Raw genomic sequence first — 19418 nt, 5'->3', positions numbered from 1 at the left:
AAAGTTATGACAGATGCCCCCAAATTACATATGACTCTGTTTCAAAATTATGATGGCTGTAGAACCCGCTCTGGATTCATTTGGCCTTATGACCGACCATGGTGATGCGGCAGTATTTCCTCATTTCTCTCTCCCCAATCCCACCCCAACCAGACCCTGTAGCACTCTGGCCTGTTTCCCATGTCTCCATTTTCAGCACTCCAAAAATTCCTCACAGAATTGCTTTTGGAGAATTTTGTCCCAATCAACTGGCTCTGCAAACCTCCCCTGGCTCTTGCTAAGCTTTGGGAACCCAGAGCATGCATGCAAAGGGAGTAGTAACAGGATAAGTTTCCTAAAATCTTTCCCTTGCTTTAATGCCCTTTCTTTCCCCCAAACTGACTTTTTTTCTCCAATAAACCCAAGAAAGTTAGGAAGGCTAGACTTGTTCATCATTCTCTCACCCCACTAACACCTTGGGTGCTGAAACTAAACACCTTGCTTCTGCCCTCCAATACCTATCCCCTTTAAAATGTGATTTGCTAATTTACTGCATGCTGGAGAAGGGGTGATAAAACCTGTAAGTTATTTACTCTGACTCCAGGCTGAAGAGTACAGGAAAGGAATGAAGCAAGCAAAAAAAACAACAACGTTCTACAGTTTTTTTGCCTTGAGGAGCTGAAGAAAAAAGTCATATCAAACAGTTTAGCCATTTAGACACAACCTGTGCAACAAACAGGGCAGAAAGCTGGATCCTTGCAAAACTTTTTGCTGTTTGTCCAGCTGCCTTTGGGACCCTTCTTTAGAGTCCTAGCTGGCAGTTAGACAAACAGCAAAAATCTTTTACAGGAGTCCTAGCTTGGTCCTATGCTCACTGAATCACCTCAACAATTGTTTAATGATTGAACTGGGGAGAGCAGAATGTCTGGTCATTATGTGAGGCAGTTCATTTAACATTTGTCCTGGCTTTTGACTATAATGGACAGGCTCTATTACAGTTATACTTTGAGGGTTACCAGTATAAAATAGCATGGCAAAAGGTGCTGGAAACCTCTGTGGGGCCTCAGGGTTGTGCACAACTGCTTTTTAATTGACCTCTTGCAATCTATTTGATAAGATAGTTATATTTAAAGTTGAGCTCTTACTAAACAGTGACCACTTCCCTTTATTACATTTTCTGCTAGCCAATACCAAAAGCAATGAGGGTATCAATGGAGCTAGAAACAGCCATAGGGGTTAAATAGACTGCAATATGGGTGCTAATAGTCGAACTATCATTCACCTTAGATGGTCTTTCTAACTTTGGGAGCACCTAATATTTCAAATCCAGTAGATGCCCTAGTCATATATTTCATAAACTATCATAAACCCCATCCAGCCAATATTAATATTTTCCCAGCATGCAAGTAAAATATTTGCCTGTATTCTTGGAAACTATGACAATATTTAAATTTTGTAGATTGAACAATTAACAGTGTGCCAGAAAGTCAGTTAATTGCCCAGCCAAAAAAATAATAATAATGAAAAGGGGGAGGGGAAACCCAAGCAGGAGTGACTTTTTCAAGATCTGGAAGTTGAGAATACCTATTTAGGAAGCTTGTTACATGCTCATTACATGAAGGGAAACAGTGCTTGGAGGCTAGATTTCAGCAGCTATACAGGAAGAGTTTTATAGTATGCAATATAGATTTCCCTTTTCTATCTGCCAGTCTGCATGTGAGATGATATGTAGCATCTCTCCTTAGCTCTTAGTTTCACACTCCTAAATTAATGAAATTAAAGAGTTGAGACTTAATGCCACCATGAAGGGAAGTGCTAGTTGACACTCCTGTCTTGGTGTCTCACTTTAACAATTCATTACAAATTCCTGATGATTGGATTCAATCTATATGATTTTATATCTTTTTATATGTTTTTGTATTGTATTTTGGTGGGACTATTTGTGTAGATTTTGTTGTAAGCATTAAAATAATAATAATAAAAAATTTCCATCTCTAACAGCAGCACAAACTTTTACATTACCATGTAGTTTGCTATTAAGCATATCTTGTAAAAATATAGGCCACTTCTTATAAGTTATTGGATTGGCTAGACCAGGAAAAATTCTAGTTGAGGAGCAAGCGAGATTACAGAGATCAGATTCGCAATAAATCAATAGACCAACTTATAATTTTTTTATAGATAACTATTGGCAAAAACACTCCCCATGTGTATATTGCTTTTGTTGAGTTAAAATCAGTTTTCAATTCTATTCCAAGCAACAACTTTGGTGGAAACGATTTTTCATATCTATTGATTGGTGGCTACTTTTCCTGATTAGTAATATGTATGAAACCATAATAATTCAAGTCAGATGTGAAAGAGTTGGTCACCATCCAAGCCAGAGGTGGGGAACGATGGCCCTTTTATGACTTGCTGGCTCAGGAATTCTGGGAGTTAAAGTCCACAAGTCATAAAGGGGCCATTGTTCATTACCTCTGATCCAAGCCATCAACTAGCGAAATAGAGTTGTATTCTAATTCATCTGCTATTTAACCTCTATGTGAATTGTATGGTGGGTACTTTCAACAAAAGGAACTCCACACTCCCAAACCTAGTAACAGACATTTGGCACTGTTGTACTGCTCTGTGCCAGTGATGCAGCAATTTTTAAATTTATACTGGGGGGACTCAGAAAGAGTCCTTAATGGAATTTTATAAGAGGAAAGTATTTGCAGTCATTCACTCTAAGATTCTAATGATGGTTTTCTTGGGATGACCTAGTTACCAATGGCAAATTGGAAATAACACCGAACAAGTACCTTTTTCCCCCTCCTCCCCACCACCATTTAATCATGTCCAATTCTGAGAGATTGCCCTGTAGTTTTCTTAACAAGGTATTTCAGATGTTGTTTGCCCTCGCCTGCTTCCTAGGGCTGAAAGAAAGTGACTGACCAAAGATCACCCACTGGCTTTGTGCCCCATGCAGGATTAGAACTCCCAATCACCTAGTTTCTAGCTTGATTCTTTAAGCACTACATCAAATTGACTCTCTAATTTTCAAATACCTTGGCATAATTTTTAAGCTTCCCAAGCTGAGTGACAAAAATGAAAAAAAAAAAAGAACCCATTTCTGTTGAAACTAACAATGGCACTAAGGCAAATGGACCTCTCCCCCCGCCCCATTCTAACGGAGGCAAATGCATACATGTCATCATAAAGCTTTTTAAAACTAAAACTGCATCTAAAATGTATAGAGCAGAACACAGGTTTTACCAGCACTCTTCCATATCCCATACTAATTTTCAAAAACTTTAAAAGTGGTGTTTAAATGGAAGCTGGTATGATTCCATTGGAGGTAGAATCATATTTGCCTACTGTTTTCTAGGAGCTCACTGGTTCTATTTATGGCTTTAAAAAAGGTAAAATAAAAAGGAGATAACTAGATTATCATAATCAAAAGAAAAGTGTCTCTAGTATTCCCAATGGCAAGCTTCTTTAAAGAAAAACACTTATATCCTATTCTGTCTGTCCATATTATATTATACTATGTTATATTATAGTATACATAATTAAAGTTTAAATGTTCATTATCAACTTATTGAATACATGAAGCCCAGATCTTCCTAATCATTTGGAAATGCTGAAATAAAATCTAGGTCAATAATTTCATCTCAATATTAACTGTGCTTCCTTTTTAATGTAATCTTGTAATTGAAGACGCAACAAAATATACTATTTAAATTTATTTTTTCTTGAGCGCTAAAAGAAATTTACACATATCAACAGCTCACAAAACAGCATGGTAAAGTAGTTCAACATGATTCCATTTATGCCAGAGGTGTCACATTGCCGTCAAATGACATTTCACAATGTTTTTCCCATTCACAGAATTGGGGTGAGTGTGGCCTGCACATGACGCATCTGGCCCACAGGCCACCAGTTTGACACCCCTGATTTTTGCTATTGTTGGAGCAGTATTTTAAAGCTTTAGTGGTTTGTGGGCTAATATCAAATTTACATTGTAGCTTCCTAGATCCATTTTACACACTATTCCTCATCAGCTTTTCAGTTTTTTAAAATGCTTTTTAATAAATGTATTCACTTGCATGCATATCAATTATCAACTTACCCTTTTTCGGGGTGCACTGCTATAGACCTTGGCTGATCCAGACCCTGAGATATGACAACATAGCGAAAAGAGCCATTAAGCCTAGAAACTTCAATAAAATTGAAGCCATGATCTGTCCAATATATATTACCTGGAAGCAATAAGAAAATGCAGTTATGGAGACATAAGAATATCATTAAACATCTCAGTTATGACTACAAACAAAATAAATGAATATTAATATCAACTTCTTCTAAATTAAATTACTAAAAAGAAAAATCAGTAGGCATATTTGTACTATTCTATTTGAATAATTTTTCTTCCTGCAAACTTCCTTATGTTAAAAATACATCTATACCATGATGGAACAATCAATGGTCAGCCAAATCATATGACCCCTTTTTGTCACCCTAAAATCCAATTTTGTCAGAAAAATCCTCTCTAAACTATATTTAGTTTGTTAAAATGCCATTTTTGACAGTGCAATTTTTCATATTTGTGGGGACCCAGGATAAAAGTGATTAGTCCACTGCAGATTCAATGTACCTATTTTGAGTAAAAAATATTCATCCCACCATCATCATATGATTAGCTATGTCATTTCATTTGTATTTCTTGGAGAATTTAATACAATAAAATAAAAAGTACAGTTTCCAGAGGAAAAGCATCCCACTTTCTATGGAAAGAAAAAAAGTATCTGCTTTTAAAAAAAGGGACTAGATTTTGTTTATACTAATTTATTTATTTATTTATTTGATTTGCCAATTGTTTACAAGATAATAAGTATAAGTGTATACATAGTTGTGAATACATGAAATGGGTACATATAAGAAAAATAAAAGAAGAATAAGAGAAACAATAGGACAGGGACGGTAGGCACGTTGGTGCGCTTATGCACGCCCCCTACAGACCTCTTAGGAAAGGGGTGAGGTCAATAGTAGACAGTCTAAGGTTAAAGTTTTTGGGGTTTGGGGAAGAAATTACAGAGTCGGGTAGAGTATTCCAGACATTGACCACTCTATTGCTGAAGTCGTATTTCCTGCAATCAAGTTTGGTGCGGTTAACTTTGAGTTTGTATCTATTGTGTGCTCTTGTGTTGTTATGGTTGAAGCTGAAGTATTCATTGACAGGTAGGACATTGCAATGTATGATTTTATATACCATGCTTAAGTCAGACCGAAGAGGCGTAATTCAAGGTTTTCTAGTTCTAGAATTTCAAGTCTGGTGGCATAAGGTATTCTACAACGAGTAGAGGAGTGGAGAACTCTTCTTGTGAAATATTTCTGGACTTTCTCAATTGTGCTAATATCAGATACGTAATGTGGGTTCCAGACTGATGAACTGTATTCGAGTATTGGTCTAGCAAATGAATAAAATTGTATTTTCTTATTTTATTTGGTAATTCTAGATGCAAAATATGTTTACTGTTGTAAAGAAACCTGAAAGAATTGCTTGGCTATAAATCAGAAAAGATAAAGTAAAATAGTTATAAATAATAAAATAACCAGAAAACCTACCCGCTATCCAATCCACTGCAATGCCTTCCACTCTTCCCAAGCCATTTGTAATGATATCTTCCTTCCATGTCTGATCTCTGCTAGCTCTGCTTATTTTATTGAATCCCATGTCAGTCCAGTAGATTGTATCATTTCCTATAGAATAAATATTTAAAATACAGTTTCCAACAATATCTTATTTATTGGGCATGCTTTGATCTGTTAGTTTGAAGTGCTTCTATGACATTTTTTTCTACAATTCATCTTTGCTCTTTTCCCATTTGTAAATGTTTGGGTACAATACTTACTGAAAATCAGTGTACATCATATGCATTTCTTTTTACATTTTTGCAGCTGTTTTTCTTAATATAGATCTATGTAACTGAGAATGAAGAATAGTAATCCTATGTAACTTTGAGACTTCCAAAATTATAGGGCTTTTATAAGGAAAATGTTTATTTACCTGCATGAAAGTCTATACCAACAGCAAAAGATGTTCCTGTTATAGGCATTAATGCATCTGTTTTGTCATTTGGATCAAGAGGGATTCCCCTGATTCCTTCATGAATAGAATATAAGAGAAATGACTCTATACCTAAAGAAAAAAATATTTCAAAATGTTAACAATAGTTATCATCATAAGCAGTTATAAAATTAACCAGATATCTGAAGACAAAAGACAAACTTCTGGCTCTTAATCAGTTGTATTATGATGAAGTGGGAGGGATCATCAAGAAAGAAAATAAAAAAATCAATGTAGAATAACCAGAATCGTATTAAAAGCTAGTACAGGTAGTCCTCAACCTACGACCACAACTGAGCTCAAAATTTCCACTGCTAAGCAAGGCAGTTGTTATGTGAATTTTGCCCCATTTTACAATCTTATTTGCCATAGTTGTTAAGCCTTTAAAAGAAACTAACTTCTCCCATTGATCTTTGTTTGTCAGAAAACAGTTGGGAAGGTTACAAATGATGATCACATGACATTTTATTACATCTTTTTGGAACTGTAATCTGTATCTGTCTAAAGATACTTTTAAGAAGCTTGAGTCTACTGACACATACTTCTGCTAAATTTGGACTTCAGTGATTGAACTGAGATTGTAAGCTTCTAACCATGATTATGTCAACATTTTTTGCAAGAAGTCTGAAAATTGATGTTCAAATCATCAAGTTAATTTTAATTAAGAACCTGTCCTAGGGATATCATTTGAAAAATTGATTAGGTTTTTATTTATTTTATGATCAGTAAACTGAAATCAATTATTTGATTTTACAACTATTTTGTATAACGATTTTAGTACCCACAAATGATTGTGCAAATTCCCTGCTTTTACATCTGTCAATATGTATCTCAATAAAATACAACACAGATAAAAAACCTTGTTTATCCCTATTTTTGACAGATTATATCAATTACTAATTATAGATATTTATTACACAAACTCAGCAACAAAATTAATAAAAAAATCAAATCTTTTTTTTAAAAAACTACCCAACCTCCAGGAAACACAATCATAAGACTCGGAGCAAGATATTATTTTCTTCTGCTACCAATAATACAATTGACTTTGGGGATTATTAAATTTGTATTTTGATTTGTTTTACTTAGCCCTTGAAAATAAATAAATGATTATACCTTGACATGTCATGCGGTTTTTCTGAAGATTATAACCTACAGTGCATAAGCATGTTCGAGTGGATTCTGAAGTTGGTAAGCAAAGTTGGGAACATCCTCCATTATTGATCTGACAAGAATTGCTACCTATTAAAAATACAGAAACAATGAAGCTTTACAAAATGTTTATAAGGTACTGAAAATTATATTTATATCTTAGTAGGTAGAAACAACTGATGAATATTGTCTGGATTTGAAAGCTAAGCAGGGTTGTGTATGATCAGTATTTGGGAACAGGGAACAGTTTAGCTGTAAGTACAGTTGTGCAGTCAGCAGAAATCAAACTCATTTTTAAGTAGACTTTACCAGGGGTGGGATTCAAATTGTTTAACAACTGGTTCTGTGGGTGTGGCTTAGTTGATGGGCATGGCTTGGTGGTCATGTTATTGGCTGGGCGTGGCCAACTCAATATCACTCACATTGAGGCACGCATCTCCTCACCTGGCCTCTCATGACTGTGGGGATGCTGCAACAGTTATAAGTGTGAAAAATGGTCATGTCACTTTTTTCAGTGGCATTGTAACTTTGAATGGTCACTCCACACAAGCAAAGTACCAGCAAAGGAGGGGAGAAAAACTCTAGAGAAGTTCCAGAGACAGGAAGTCTAGTCCTGCCAAGAATGTAATAAGGCTGAACGGAGAGGCAGTTTCTGTAAGCAACACCAGAATGTTTCCTATCTGCCTTCCTTACAGGATTAGGCCAGTCATTTCTTCTAACAACCAGTTCTCCGAACTGCTTAGAATGTTAACAACAGGTTCTACCGAAAAGATGCGAACTAGTAGAATCCCACCCCTGGACTTTACTAATTAGTTTCATATGGAATTCATAAAAATAGGTCATCTGCTCTGTAACATAGGGTATATGCATGACGTACCTTTCTGTTTTGAAGTAAAGATAGCAAATTACCACTTGCCCACCATTAGGAATTCTGAAATTGCTTTAAGCAATTGCCCATAGAATAATAAAGTTAGCTTTAAAAAGGCTTTTTTTTTAATGGGAAAAGTACACATTTTGATTAACATCTTTTGCTAAAGCCTAGTAGAATCCCAGTGTGAGGTAGGCAGCCAAGTAGATGAAAAAACAAATTAAATAAACAAAAATACTTGTCACTAGTTATTGAGTTCTTATGAGTTTGCCTAATTGATTTTAGTCCCAACTTGTCAGCTGAAGCCTGAATGTCATTGCATTCAAGGTTTTAAGTTTTGATAGTATGGAGAGATTTTAAAGCTTCCCTGATTCACTCATTCAAAGATTGGATTATGATGTAGACTCCTCAATTTTTTCTTACCAATCAACATATAAAGACATGAATAGATTACCATTATTTCCAAACTCAGAGCAAGAAGCTCTGACTTTAACAAAGAAAACTGAACAACGGGGATAAGTTACAAAGAATATATAACAAAGAATATATATTGAAGATACTTTAAGATAGATAATAAACTAAGCAATGATGTCTTTAGTTTTAATTAAGACACTGGAGTTAACATCAACCAATATCATTCTACAAAGCAATATTAATAAAACACAGTATATTCTCTTTCAGTTGCTCCAAAGCAAAAATGTTCATGAATACATAGAGCACTTTTATCAACAGAAACCCCGAGCTATAAAGATAATTATTATAGAAAAGAAGGTAATTGTTTTGTTTTGCTTTGTTTTTATCTTCCAGTAGTTCTCTATCATTACCACTTAATGTCTTAGGGTTTTCCAATGATTTGGAAATTTCTGGGGGGCACAGATAACTATGGAAAAAGAAGAAACTAGTAAAAAAATCACTTTAGTTCATAGTAGCTGAAGTATATTGCTCCATAAAGAGATTTCTAAGGATTTATGGATTTATGTATTTAATTATTCAAAATCTTAACATGTGGTTTACCTTTCTGTCCTGCTTTGTCATACACTTTCATATGTACAACTCCTGAAGTTTTGTTTCGCAAAACTGTAGGATTCCTTCCATCTTTTTTATTGCAGGTACCCAGTTGGCCTAAGTTATGGTCTGCCCACCATAACTTTTTATCTGTAAAAATTAAGCATTTCCATTTCTATTTTTAAAACATTAATAAATATATCATATACATAATTATATACATACAAAACAGTGAGTTTGTGAAACTAGAAAAAAGCCGAAAAATGCAAGAATAGTAGCATAGAAAGCACACTGCAGTAATCTAATCAGCAGATGATTTAAGTCATGAAACATGAGGCTATGTTATCTTAGTCTATTAGGCTCTCTGTGCTACAATGCCACCTATTTCCACTACAACCTTTAATCAAGTAAAACCCTCAAGCACACGTCTATTGCTTTGAAGGGAGTGAAATTTCAGTTACAAACGTCTGTTCTCCTAATTCGCAAACTGAGAGCCACCTAAACATAGCATCTCCGTCTTATCTGTAATCAGTTTCAGTTTATTAGCTTTCCTCTAGTCCATTACTACCTCCATTTAACTATGAAACACCTTAATTATGAGTCCTGGTACAGATGGAAAAATGAAATGAAGTTACATGTTATGAGCATATTGATTTCACTGAACTTCAAATCTCTGAATGACTATTTCCAGGAATATCATGTAATAATTGATCACAAAAGAAAAAATAAAATAAAAGATCCCATGGAATTAAAAATGTAAACACCATGAGGTTCTCAACTATTATTCCCTAATAGTAACCTTGAGACAATATAAGACTGTGAATCCAATTCTCAACCATTAATACAATATTCTATGATTATCAAAATTCACTGAGAAATCCATAAAAATTGACAACATAGCACTCCTTATCTCTCTCCCCAAAATGATAATCAACCAGTGCAACTAAACCCATTTCACTTAAATATCTAGCCATATTCAGCTTCTTCTAAACCCGGGGTGTCAAACGTGTGTCACATGACATATCGTGACTTTTCCCCCCTTTGCTAAGCTGGGCGTGGGCAGCACGTGACACATCCTGCTCACGGATTTGACAGCTCTGTTCTAAACCAACTTCTTTTACAAATATTTTTAAAAGGCAATTTATTATTTTAAATAATAAATTTAAAATAGTTTCAAATTTATTGAAACCTGCTTTGGAGATCCTTGAATTTAAATTGAATTATCCTAGAAGAAACTTCAGAGATACCATGCAAGGATAAGGCACAGTTTTATTAAAATGCTGCTGAGAAGTACAATGAAAGCGTCCAGGTAGTATCTGAAGCTTTTTTCTGTCTCAGTCTGAACACATGCATGTCCATATGTTGAATATGTACTGCATTAAGCAAAGCTTTGCTATCACTGGATGATGGGATGGAATAGTAATTTGCTGTGATTCTACCTTTATTCACAGAAGGATGAGACATAAGGTCTGGAGGCTTTGACAGTGAGATTCAGGCACAGATCTTTTTTTTTTTTTTTTCATCCTTGTATACAGCTGGAAACAGTATAGGAACTACTGAGTTGATATTGGTAATACCATTGCAGATAATGTGTTCTGCAGCAAACTGATGATACTCAGATGATGACATCATACATGACATACTTGCATTATTTATATGCCAGGTGCATATTATAGCATTTATGTGGTGATGATGCCATGCATGTGTTGCCATTTGATCTCTATGTTCCTTTGAACGATACAAAAATGTATGGTATTCCATGAGCTATTCATCAACTCATATTCCAATCTGCATCATAATGATACAATACATCAACAATCACATTATTAAAGATCACACTGCAAATGGTAAAATCAGATAAAGTGATGGATTTCATGTTGAATTTTTATTGATCTACTGGGGCATTTATATGGTTAGATGTCAGTTTTGAATCAATCATTCAATATCTCAATATTTCCTTCATTATTTTATGAGGACTGTATTGCACTAATATTAAAATCTGACAGAAAAAATCTAGAAGATATGGAAGCTATAGGCCAATATCTATATACTAAAATAGTATATATATAGAGAGAGCAATATCTATGTTAAATATTAACTGCAACACCAACAACAGAAAATACCATCTTCAAAGCACCTAGGTTAACTGGATTTATAAAAAAAATAAAATCTTTTTATAACAACTTTATTAATATTTAAAAATACAAAGGTAAAAGACTAAGGGCAATATAAAAAAGAAAAGTCCAAAGAGACAGGAAAAAAAGAAGACATATAAAAGATAATTCCCTGCATTCTTTAGACAAGTATAAACATTTTCAGTAACTTAACACTTTCTCTAGTATTTCAATTTCAGAAATTCATCTTTTCTTCCTATATCTTATCCCTTATCAATAATCAAATTGTAAAAACTCATCATTTAATCCAAACTGGCAAAAATCTATTAAGAGCTACTAGAAATAGTAAAACACACACACAGGCACACACAGGCACACAAATATATATTTGCATTAGCCTTACAAAAAAAAAAAAACAGTTTTGTAATTCAATTGATCACTTTATCTAAGAAAGAAAGAAAGCAAAAGAAATCTCTGCCCACTTATAAACAGATCTGCGTCATTCCGTCCTGGTCAAAAAGAGATCTCAGAGCCTTAAGAAACCACAACATATATATTTTAACTGATTGAATAAGTTCACTTTGCAGAACTTCTGTCTGTTTTTAAAAAGCTTGATCTTTTTAAAATTAAATAATGTCCCACAAGTTGATTTCTTATCATTTTCTCTTTGTCTTCTTTAAGAAACAGTTTTATTGGTTTCACAAATTCACTTTGTAAATCCAAAATAGGAAGCTTTTCTATATCACTCTTCTGAGATCCCTTCCAACTCTGTTAATCTGTATCTCATATTATTTGTATGTCCCCTTTAATTATTAAGAAATCTGTTTTCATTTGTAATTCCATTTTGACATCTTTTTCCATATCACTTATGATCTGCCATTTTAAATCCATTTTCTGATCCACAGCATCTTTTTCCATATCTCTTTGGTAATCCAGAAGTTCTTTAAACTCCAAATCCATATTTAAATCAGTCAGCTTTATACAAATCTGGTATTCTTCTATATTCTCTATTATAGTTTCAAACAATCTTGTATTTTATGAGTACATTGTTCTCAAACAGGCTTAATTTCTTCTATAGTCAAATATTGCTCCATTATATTGATGGGTCTCTTCTTATTAGAATAATGAAATATTTTTCTTCTCTGAGCCATGTTCCTTTTGCCATTGCTGTCCCCAGAAGTCCAAAAAAAACCTGATAAATTTTTACAATATTTACCAGGTGGTTATTATTATGGATATAGCTGCAGATAAATTAGTACCACTTGTTCATATTTTGTTGGATGTAGAAAAGGTATTTTGATATGGATCAGATTCAATGTACAAAGTGCATTTTCAGATAATCGCTTTCCATTATCAATTGATTACCAAGTGGTATTTTCATCCTGTGACTTGAGTTATTACCAATGTATTTGTGTCTCAATCTACCGAATAACATTAGTACTGTCTCCAATTTTGTATTTCATTTTTGAACCATTATCTTCTTTTAGACATTAGTGATATGGGGGGTACTCAACTAAATTCATTTTTTCTGTGTATGCCAATGACATTAAGGCTATTCTTGATAATTATATAATGTTGTTAACAAAGCTTGTTCAAATTTTATCAATATGGTTTATATTTATATTCTGGTTATACTATTAACTGGGAGATACTATATCTAATTTCTTGACTTTTGGATCAATCATATCTATTGTTTCTATAAGATATTAGGTTTTATCATTTGTAAAGACTCCATGTCTGGGATGGAGTGGGATGAGGGGTATCAATAATAGAATACACTGAACTTTTGCTGGCTTCATCAGTATGCCTTCTGGGAATATTCTATAACCTAAATAGTCCAGTTAAGTCAGATCAAAAATGCATTTTTCTAATATACCAAAAAGCTCATAATTTTGTCTTATAATTTTTGTAATACATTTCTAACAAGGGTTACATGAAAGGAGAAAACATCTAAATAAAACAAGTTGTCACCCAAATAGACAACAACATATTTATCTAAAATGTCTGCAAATATGTTCATAAATCTAGAAAAAACAGTTTACAAATAACCAGGCTAAAGGTTGTATTCAAAGTTTCCACAACTTCTTAACCACTCCTCTGCCACCCTGATTCCTTTTAGTGAAAACAGATATATCAGATATGGTGATAGGAGCAGTCCTATTCCAAGCAGAGAAGGATGACAGAGATGATCTACTTCCATGTGCATTTTACTCAAGAGCATTGTACAAAGCAGAGAGAAATTATGCTATTGGTAGCAAAAAAAAAATGCCTTACAACAATGGAAACACCTGCTGGAAGGAGCAGCCCGCCCACCCACTTACTATATACAAATCCATACTGATCATAAAAATTTAGAGGTGTTGCAAACATCACAGCTTTCCTATCCTGGCAAATTAGATGCATACAATTTTCTTTTACTTTTACATTTCATTTATTGCAGACTCCCAGGACAAGTTTTCACTCTCTAAGGCAAGCCAGAGTAAGAGATTTCCAATCATGCCCCACGCCCCCAACATCGATACTACAGCCAAGCAGGGGTGGGATTCTACCAGTTCTGTCCACCTCTGTAGAACCGGTAGTTTTGAAGAGCAGCAGGCATCGAACCGGTTCTATATCTGCTGCTATTTTGCCTCCCCCCAGGCTCTTACCTTACCGTCATTTCCTGCATTTTCAACCGCAGCTGCTTTGCGTGACACAGCTGCGGTTAAAAAAGCAGGAAAAAAGAGCTTTTCCAACCGCTGCACACTTGCACACAGCGCTGCTCAGCTGTCTGGGCAGCGGTCATAAATTGTACTCGTGCAACTCACGCATGCACGCACACACAGAGAGACAGAACTGGTAGTTATACCAGTTGGATCCCATTCCTGCAGCCAAGCAACTTTCGATTCCACAGTAAGGCAGATTAACACAAAAGGCTGAGAGCAGAAAGGAAGTTAGATGATCTTTTTGATTAGATTAAGGCATTCCAGAAGAGAATGTATATGGCAGGGCTTGGTTAAATAAACTCAAGACTGACCAACATGATACTGTTTCACCTTTAACAAAGGTGGGAGTGTGCTATTGTACAATGGATGTGTATATGTGCCTCTTCTCCTAAGAGAGGAAGGAGTAGAGCTGTGCCATGACAACAGACAGCAGAACACATGGGAATCATTAAAAGTCAATATAGACTTCTAAGAGAAGTCTAAGATATAAAGGATTATAGTTTCCATGTCTGTTGGAGATCAAAACCAATTCCTGGAAAGCAATTTGGTTTGTTGCAACCACTAAACACATACACAAATGCTCGACACTATTTTGTAGATTTCATCACTGATCTTCCTCTAATGAGGATTTATACTACCATATGGTAGTAGTAGATTTATTTACCAAATTGACCTATTTCATTCATTACAGCAGTCTTCCAACAGCTCAAGAATGCTCAATTTTTTTTATTCCATGTATTTAGTTATAAAGCAGGGATGTCAAACTCAAGGCCCATGGGCCAGATCTGTTTTGGCCAGCAAGGTGCTGAAGGAGGCTGTCCAGGCCAACAATGGGGCATGGGGGACCATATGGGGTCCCCCTGTGCCATGTTTTGGCCAGCAGGGTGCTGCAGGAGGTGTCCGTCCCTTATTTCCCCCCCCATAGGCAGCCTGCGGAGAACTACAATAATGATTAGGTCCTCAAAGAAATCCAGTTTGACACCCCTGGTATAGAAGGTTGGTCAATCATGTTATAAAACACAGAGAAGTCAATGTACTTCCAAAGTTTGGAGGGTACGCTTGCAATTATTAAGCATTAAAATATATGTCATTTGCCCATCATCTGACCTCCAATAGAGAAGGTTAACCAACCAGTGGTGGAATTCAAATTTTTTTTACTACCAGTTCTGTGGGCGTGGCTTGGTGGGTATGGCATGGCTTGGTGGGCGTGGCAGTGGAAGGATACTGCAAAATCCAATTCCTTACCCATCCCACTAACCTGCTTTCCAGCTCCGTTCTCCTGTGCAGGGCAACCAAAGAAGACCCAATCAATCAGCTGGGACTCAGGATGCAGAGAATAGATGGGGGCGGGGCCAGTCAGACGTGGTATTCTGAACTACTCAAAATTCCTGCTACCGGTTCTCCAGAACTGGTCAGAACCTGCTGAATGCCACCTCTGTAACCAACTACTGCTGCAATATTTAAGACGCTGTACTTCTTACCAGCAAGACAATTGGATTTGTTTCATACCTCTAGCTGAATTTGCTTATAGCAATGCACACACTCTTCTCATGGTATGTCTCCATTCCAGGCAACATAATAGTTCCACCCATGGGTATTACCAACAAACAGATCAGTGCTATTCCTAGCATCACAGATTTTCTGCACATGAAGACATAGCTTTTTCCTAGGCTTTGGAGTAGCTTTGGAGCCTGTGAATTAGTTTTGTTGTAATATTTATATTGCATCTATATTGGTTAAAATAACTTCATTTATTTTGTATCTTTGCTTATGGTTTTGCTAGTTTTACTGGTGCTGTTCACAACCTAGGGTCACTTTATATTAATCTTTATAGTTTCTAATCATAGTTTGGCTCTTGGTTGTCCCCCCCCCCCAAAGTCAAACCATGATTGTTAAATTTTTGGAATATATCTGCATTTGGATTCATCATAAGCTATTCATAACTCTTGCAATTTACAAGTTGTTTATCTAAAATCAACATAATAAAACAAAGCTTTCAATTATACTCAATGAAAAGTATTATTCTATTTAAAATTGCATAAAAGAAGCAGATAAGCCAAAAAGAAACAAAATATTCACAATGCCTAAAATCTATTTTCCACTTGAATGACAAATTTTAATGATAGTTTTAATTTTTATTTCAAATAAAGCCTGAAAACTAGTTTGACCACAATCAGCATTTTTAAGAAATATCATTTTTATTCTAAAATAAAGTTGATTGAATCTTTGGTTGATTATTGCCCCCTGCCTTTCCAACCACCATATAATTCATTGACTTGGCAAATCAAATATAGACGACAAGAAAGATGAAATTCCTGGAATAAGAAAATGGTAAAATCATTCCAAATTTAGTAAATGATTTTTTTCCACAGTGATATTGTTTTCAGCATCTTGGTATAGATGTGGGTTACATCATCGCTTACAAAATATTATATTTATTTACTGCCAGGTAACGGTTGCACTATACCCTGAAGATGGCTGCAGCACTTATTGAAAGCCAACTTCCACCCTCAACTTAGTGTTATTTATAGAGGAACTTAGACCTCCCTAAGTTCCTCTATGGAGGGATGACAAACTCGTGGCCTGTGGACTGGATGTGTCACGTGCAGACCACACTCACCCCAGCTCTGCGAATGGGAAAAATGTCACAAAAGTCACGTGATGACAATGTGATGTGGTGAGTTTGACACCTGTGCTCTATAGATAACACTGGACATGAAACAATTCACAATAGGTTTGTTTATAAGACTGAAGGTTTAACTGACACACACACACACACACACACACACACACACTTTCTGCAGGCCTGAGGGTAGTCACTATTTCTTCCTAGACTGACTTTACACCATGGAAAAAACTCAAAGGCTACAGTGGTCTGGAGTTTTCTGAAAGAGAGGTAACCTTCCCAAATGTTTCTCTTTAAATTATATTAATTCATATTCTATGCTTGAAAAATTCATACTGTAATCATGATTTTAAAAATTCTTGAAAATAAAGTAAAAATACATAAGTATTGCATGTTTAGTATACTTCTAAATAATCATAAATAATCATAATCATTTATTTATAATCATAAATAAATAAATAATTATAAATAATAAATATCAGTGTAATCTGTTTTGGGAGGAGAAAATTACTAATTATTATTACTAATATATTCTGTCATGTTAAGAAATTTTACAGGGAACTTAATTAACACACTGACTGCAAAAGTAATTCTAAAACCTAATATATACCACTATTCTAAAACCTAATATTGGTATCTTGTAATCCAATGATTCTGTGAAAAGATTTTTCCAGATATATGAAAATGCTTTTGATGAGATAAGAGATAATCTATGTTTTACATTGACATGTTTATAAAATAATAATAATAATAGCAATTTGGAAGAAAACAAATAATCCTTAAAGGAAGCTTCTATAATTGTAAATAAGTATTTTGGGGGCTGCATGCCTTAGTTATGAATTAAGTTCTCAAATCAGCCATATTAAATGTATTCAGAAAATCAAAGATGCAAAATACTTGCAAAAAGGTATACAATGCTATTTTTTTCTTTGTAAAACTAATTCAGAATAAATTCACTAAATCAAAATAACTATGACAAATTTTATGTTTTGGTTCTGCCTACATTTGGAATATTAAAGATTATTAATTAATTTTGTAAATCACACAGACTACTTATATATACACGCCTTATGACACTTAACACTTGAAAAACAGAGTGATAATCCATGCACAACCAGAAATGGTTTGTCCGTCTGTCAATCTGAGGAATACTATGTATTATTCTATATATTACTCATACATTCATTTTTCTAGCAAAAATGAAAGCGAAAGCAATGAAAGTTAGAATGAAAACTAAAGGAAAGCAGGAGCCAAAATATAGAGTCAGAAACTAATGACCAGCCATGGACCTGTCTCTTCATGGATGTGCAGTTACAAATTTCACAAATAAAAAAAACTCCAAATCTAGAAGTATTAAAATAATGTTCCTGATACAATCAGGTAATGGAATTTACTGAATACTGTTATCTAACACTGCTAAGAGACATACTAATGAATTTTCAAATGGAAAGGAAAATTCCATGTTTCTGAATAACATGGCTTCTGCACTTGATCACACCCCAATGGAACATATAACGGTATGAGTAATCTGCCTACTGTGCTACTAATTAAGATAGTCGCTGTTTGTATAAATAGTAAATAGTCTCTAGACCACCTACCTCTCCTGCTAATTCCAATCATGTAAATAGACAATCCTGTTATCTTTGTTCTCAGATCACAGAATCATTTTTCACAACAGATATTAGAATTAGAAGAAAATTCAGCACAGGATAATCTCATCACTAGCCCTTAGAGAATTGGCCTTCTTTGCTGTCTCCTGCACCTATACAATTGAAAAAATTCAAAAAATCAAAACAGAATTCTCAAAAATAGCCACATGCTGTTATCTTGTTTCAGTTCTGCATTGACAATGACCAAACTCTCAGACTTTGACTTCTTATAATCCACTAAAATCCAGCTGAGTGCAGAATTGTACCCAAAGACATTTTCTTTGTAGGAATGAATGAATGAAATCAATTTAAAAATTAATCTAGCCTTATCAATAAAATAATAGCTAGATAATTAACGAATTGGGAAACTTGACACTTAAGTATTTGCATTTAAGTAAAGAAATAGTCTAGTTATTCAAAATGACCTTTTTATTATCAGCTTCATGTAGCCTTAAGGTCAAGAACAACATTTTTGTTGAATTGGGAAATTCATCAGAACATGATTTAATCACCAAGTCAACTTTTCCAACATCAGTAAGTAACTAAGTTATATCTGGGAGTATTCTTATGTTTCCTGCATTTATGCCTAAGAGTTTACTTCTTCTTTTATTGTACTATGGATTTTAATCTAAACAGTTTATTAGTTAGAAATTTAAAATATTTTATTAATATTTTAATAGCTAAAGTTTAAAATGTTAAACTTTGTTGTTAAATAACCATAGCATAAAAAGAATAAAAATAGCTTCCTCTAGTATCAAAGTTTCTAACATTTAGTATTTAAGTAATATTCAGATTTTTAAAATAGGTAATCACTGTGTTGTGGAAAGTCAAATTTTTATAATAACTATATAATTTTAATAAGAAATCAAACAGATAAATGCTTTTTATACATATTATTTAACAACAAAAATGCAACATTGTTAAACAGAGATGGAAAATGTTCAAACACGGATCTGAATATAATTTTTGATTGGCCATTATTTTTTTCATTATCGATGATTCACATATGAAAATATATCTTAAACTTAGAATTGAATGAATGTGACTAAATGTATAAATATTATCATAAATATAATTAAAATAGTATGTTAATTACAAAATTTGTGATAGAAAAGTTTAATAGATATATTTAATAAGTATTTAGGTGAATATTTACTTTTAATATATATATATGTTAAGACTTATCAATTTTTAAAACTTTGTTACTGAAA

General features: G+C 34.1%; 1 protein-coding gene across 1 annotated transcript in view; it reads right to left on the bottom strand.

Annotated features, from left to right (window-relative positions):
- Positions 1-19418, bottom strand: part of LRP1B (LDL receptor related protein 1B) — a 702645-nt gene that overhangs the window by 159114 nt on the left and 524113 nt on the right. Inside the window, exons 33-37 of the mRNA XM_087955711.1 lie at positions 9123-9263; positions 7205-7330; positions 6029-6160; positions 5587-5721; positions 4091-4220 (exon numbers count right to left, since the gene is read on the bottom strand). Coding sequence (XP_087811837.1) covers positions 4091-4220; positions 5587-5721; positions 6029-6160; positions 7205-7330; positions 9123-9263 — 664 coding nt within the window. The remainder of the gene's footprint in view (positions 1-4090; positions 4221-5586; positions 5722-6028; positions 6161-7204; positions 7331-9122; positions 9264-19418) is intronic.

This window comes from Notechis scutatus, chromosome 1 (genome assembly GCF_049901735.1).
Source record: "Notechis scutatus isolate UNSWTSFEM ecotype Mainland chromosome 1, rNotScu1.2, whole genome shotgun sequence".
Taxonomy (NCBI): domain Eukaryota; kingdom Metazoa; phylum Chordata; class Lepidosauria; order Squamata; family Elapidae; genus Notechis; species Notechis scutatus.
Note: the sequence above shows the minus strand (reverse complement) of the source record. Positions and strands in the feature narration are given on the sequence as shown.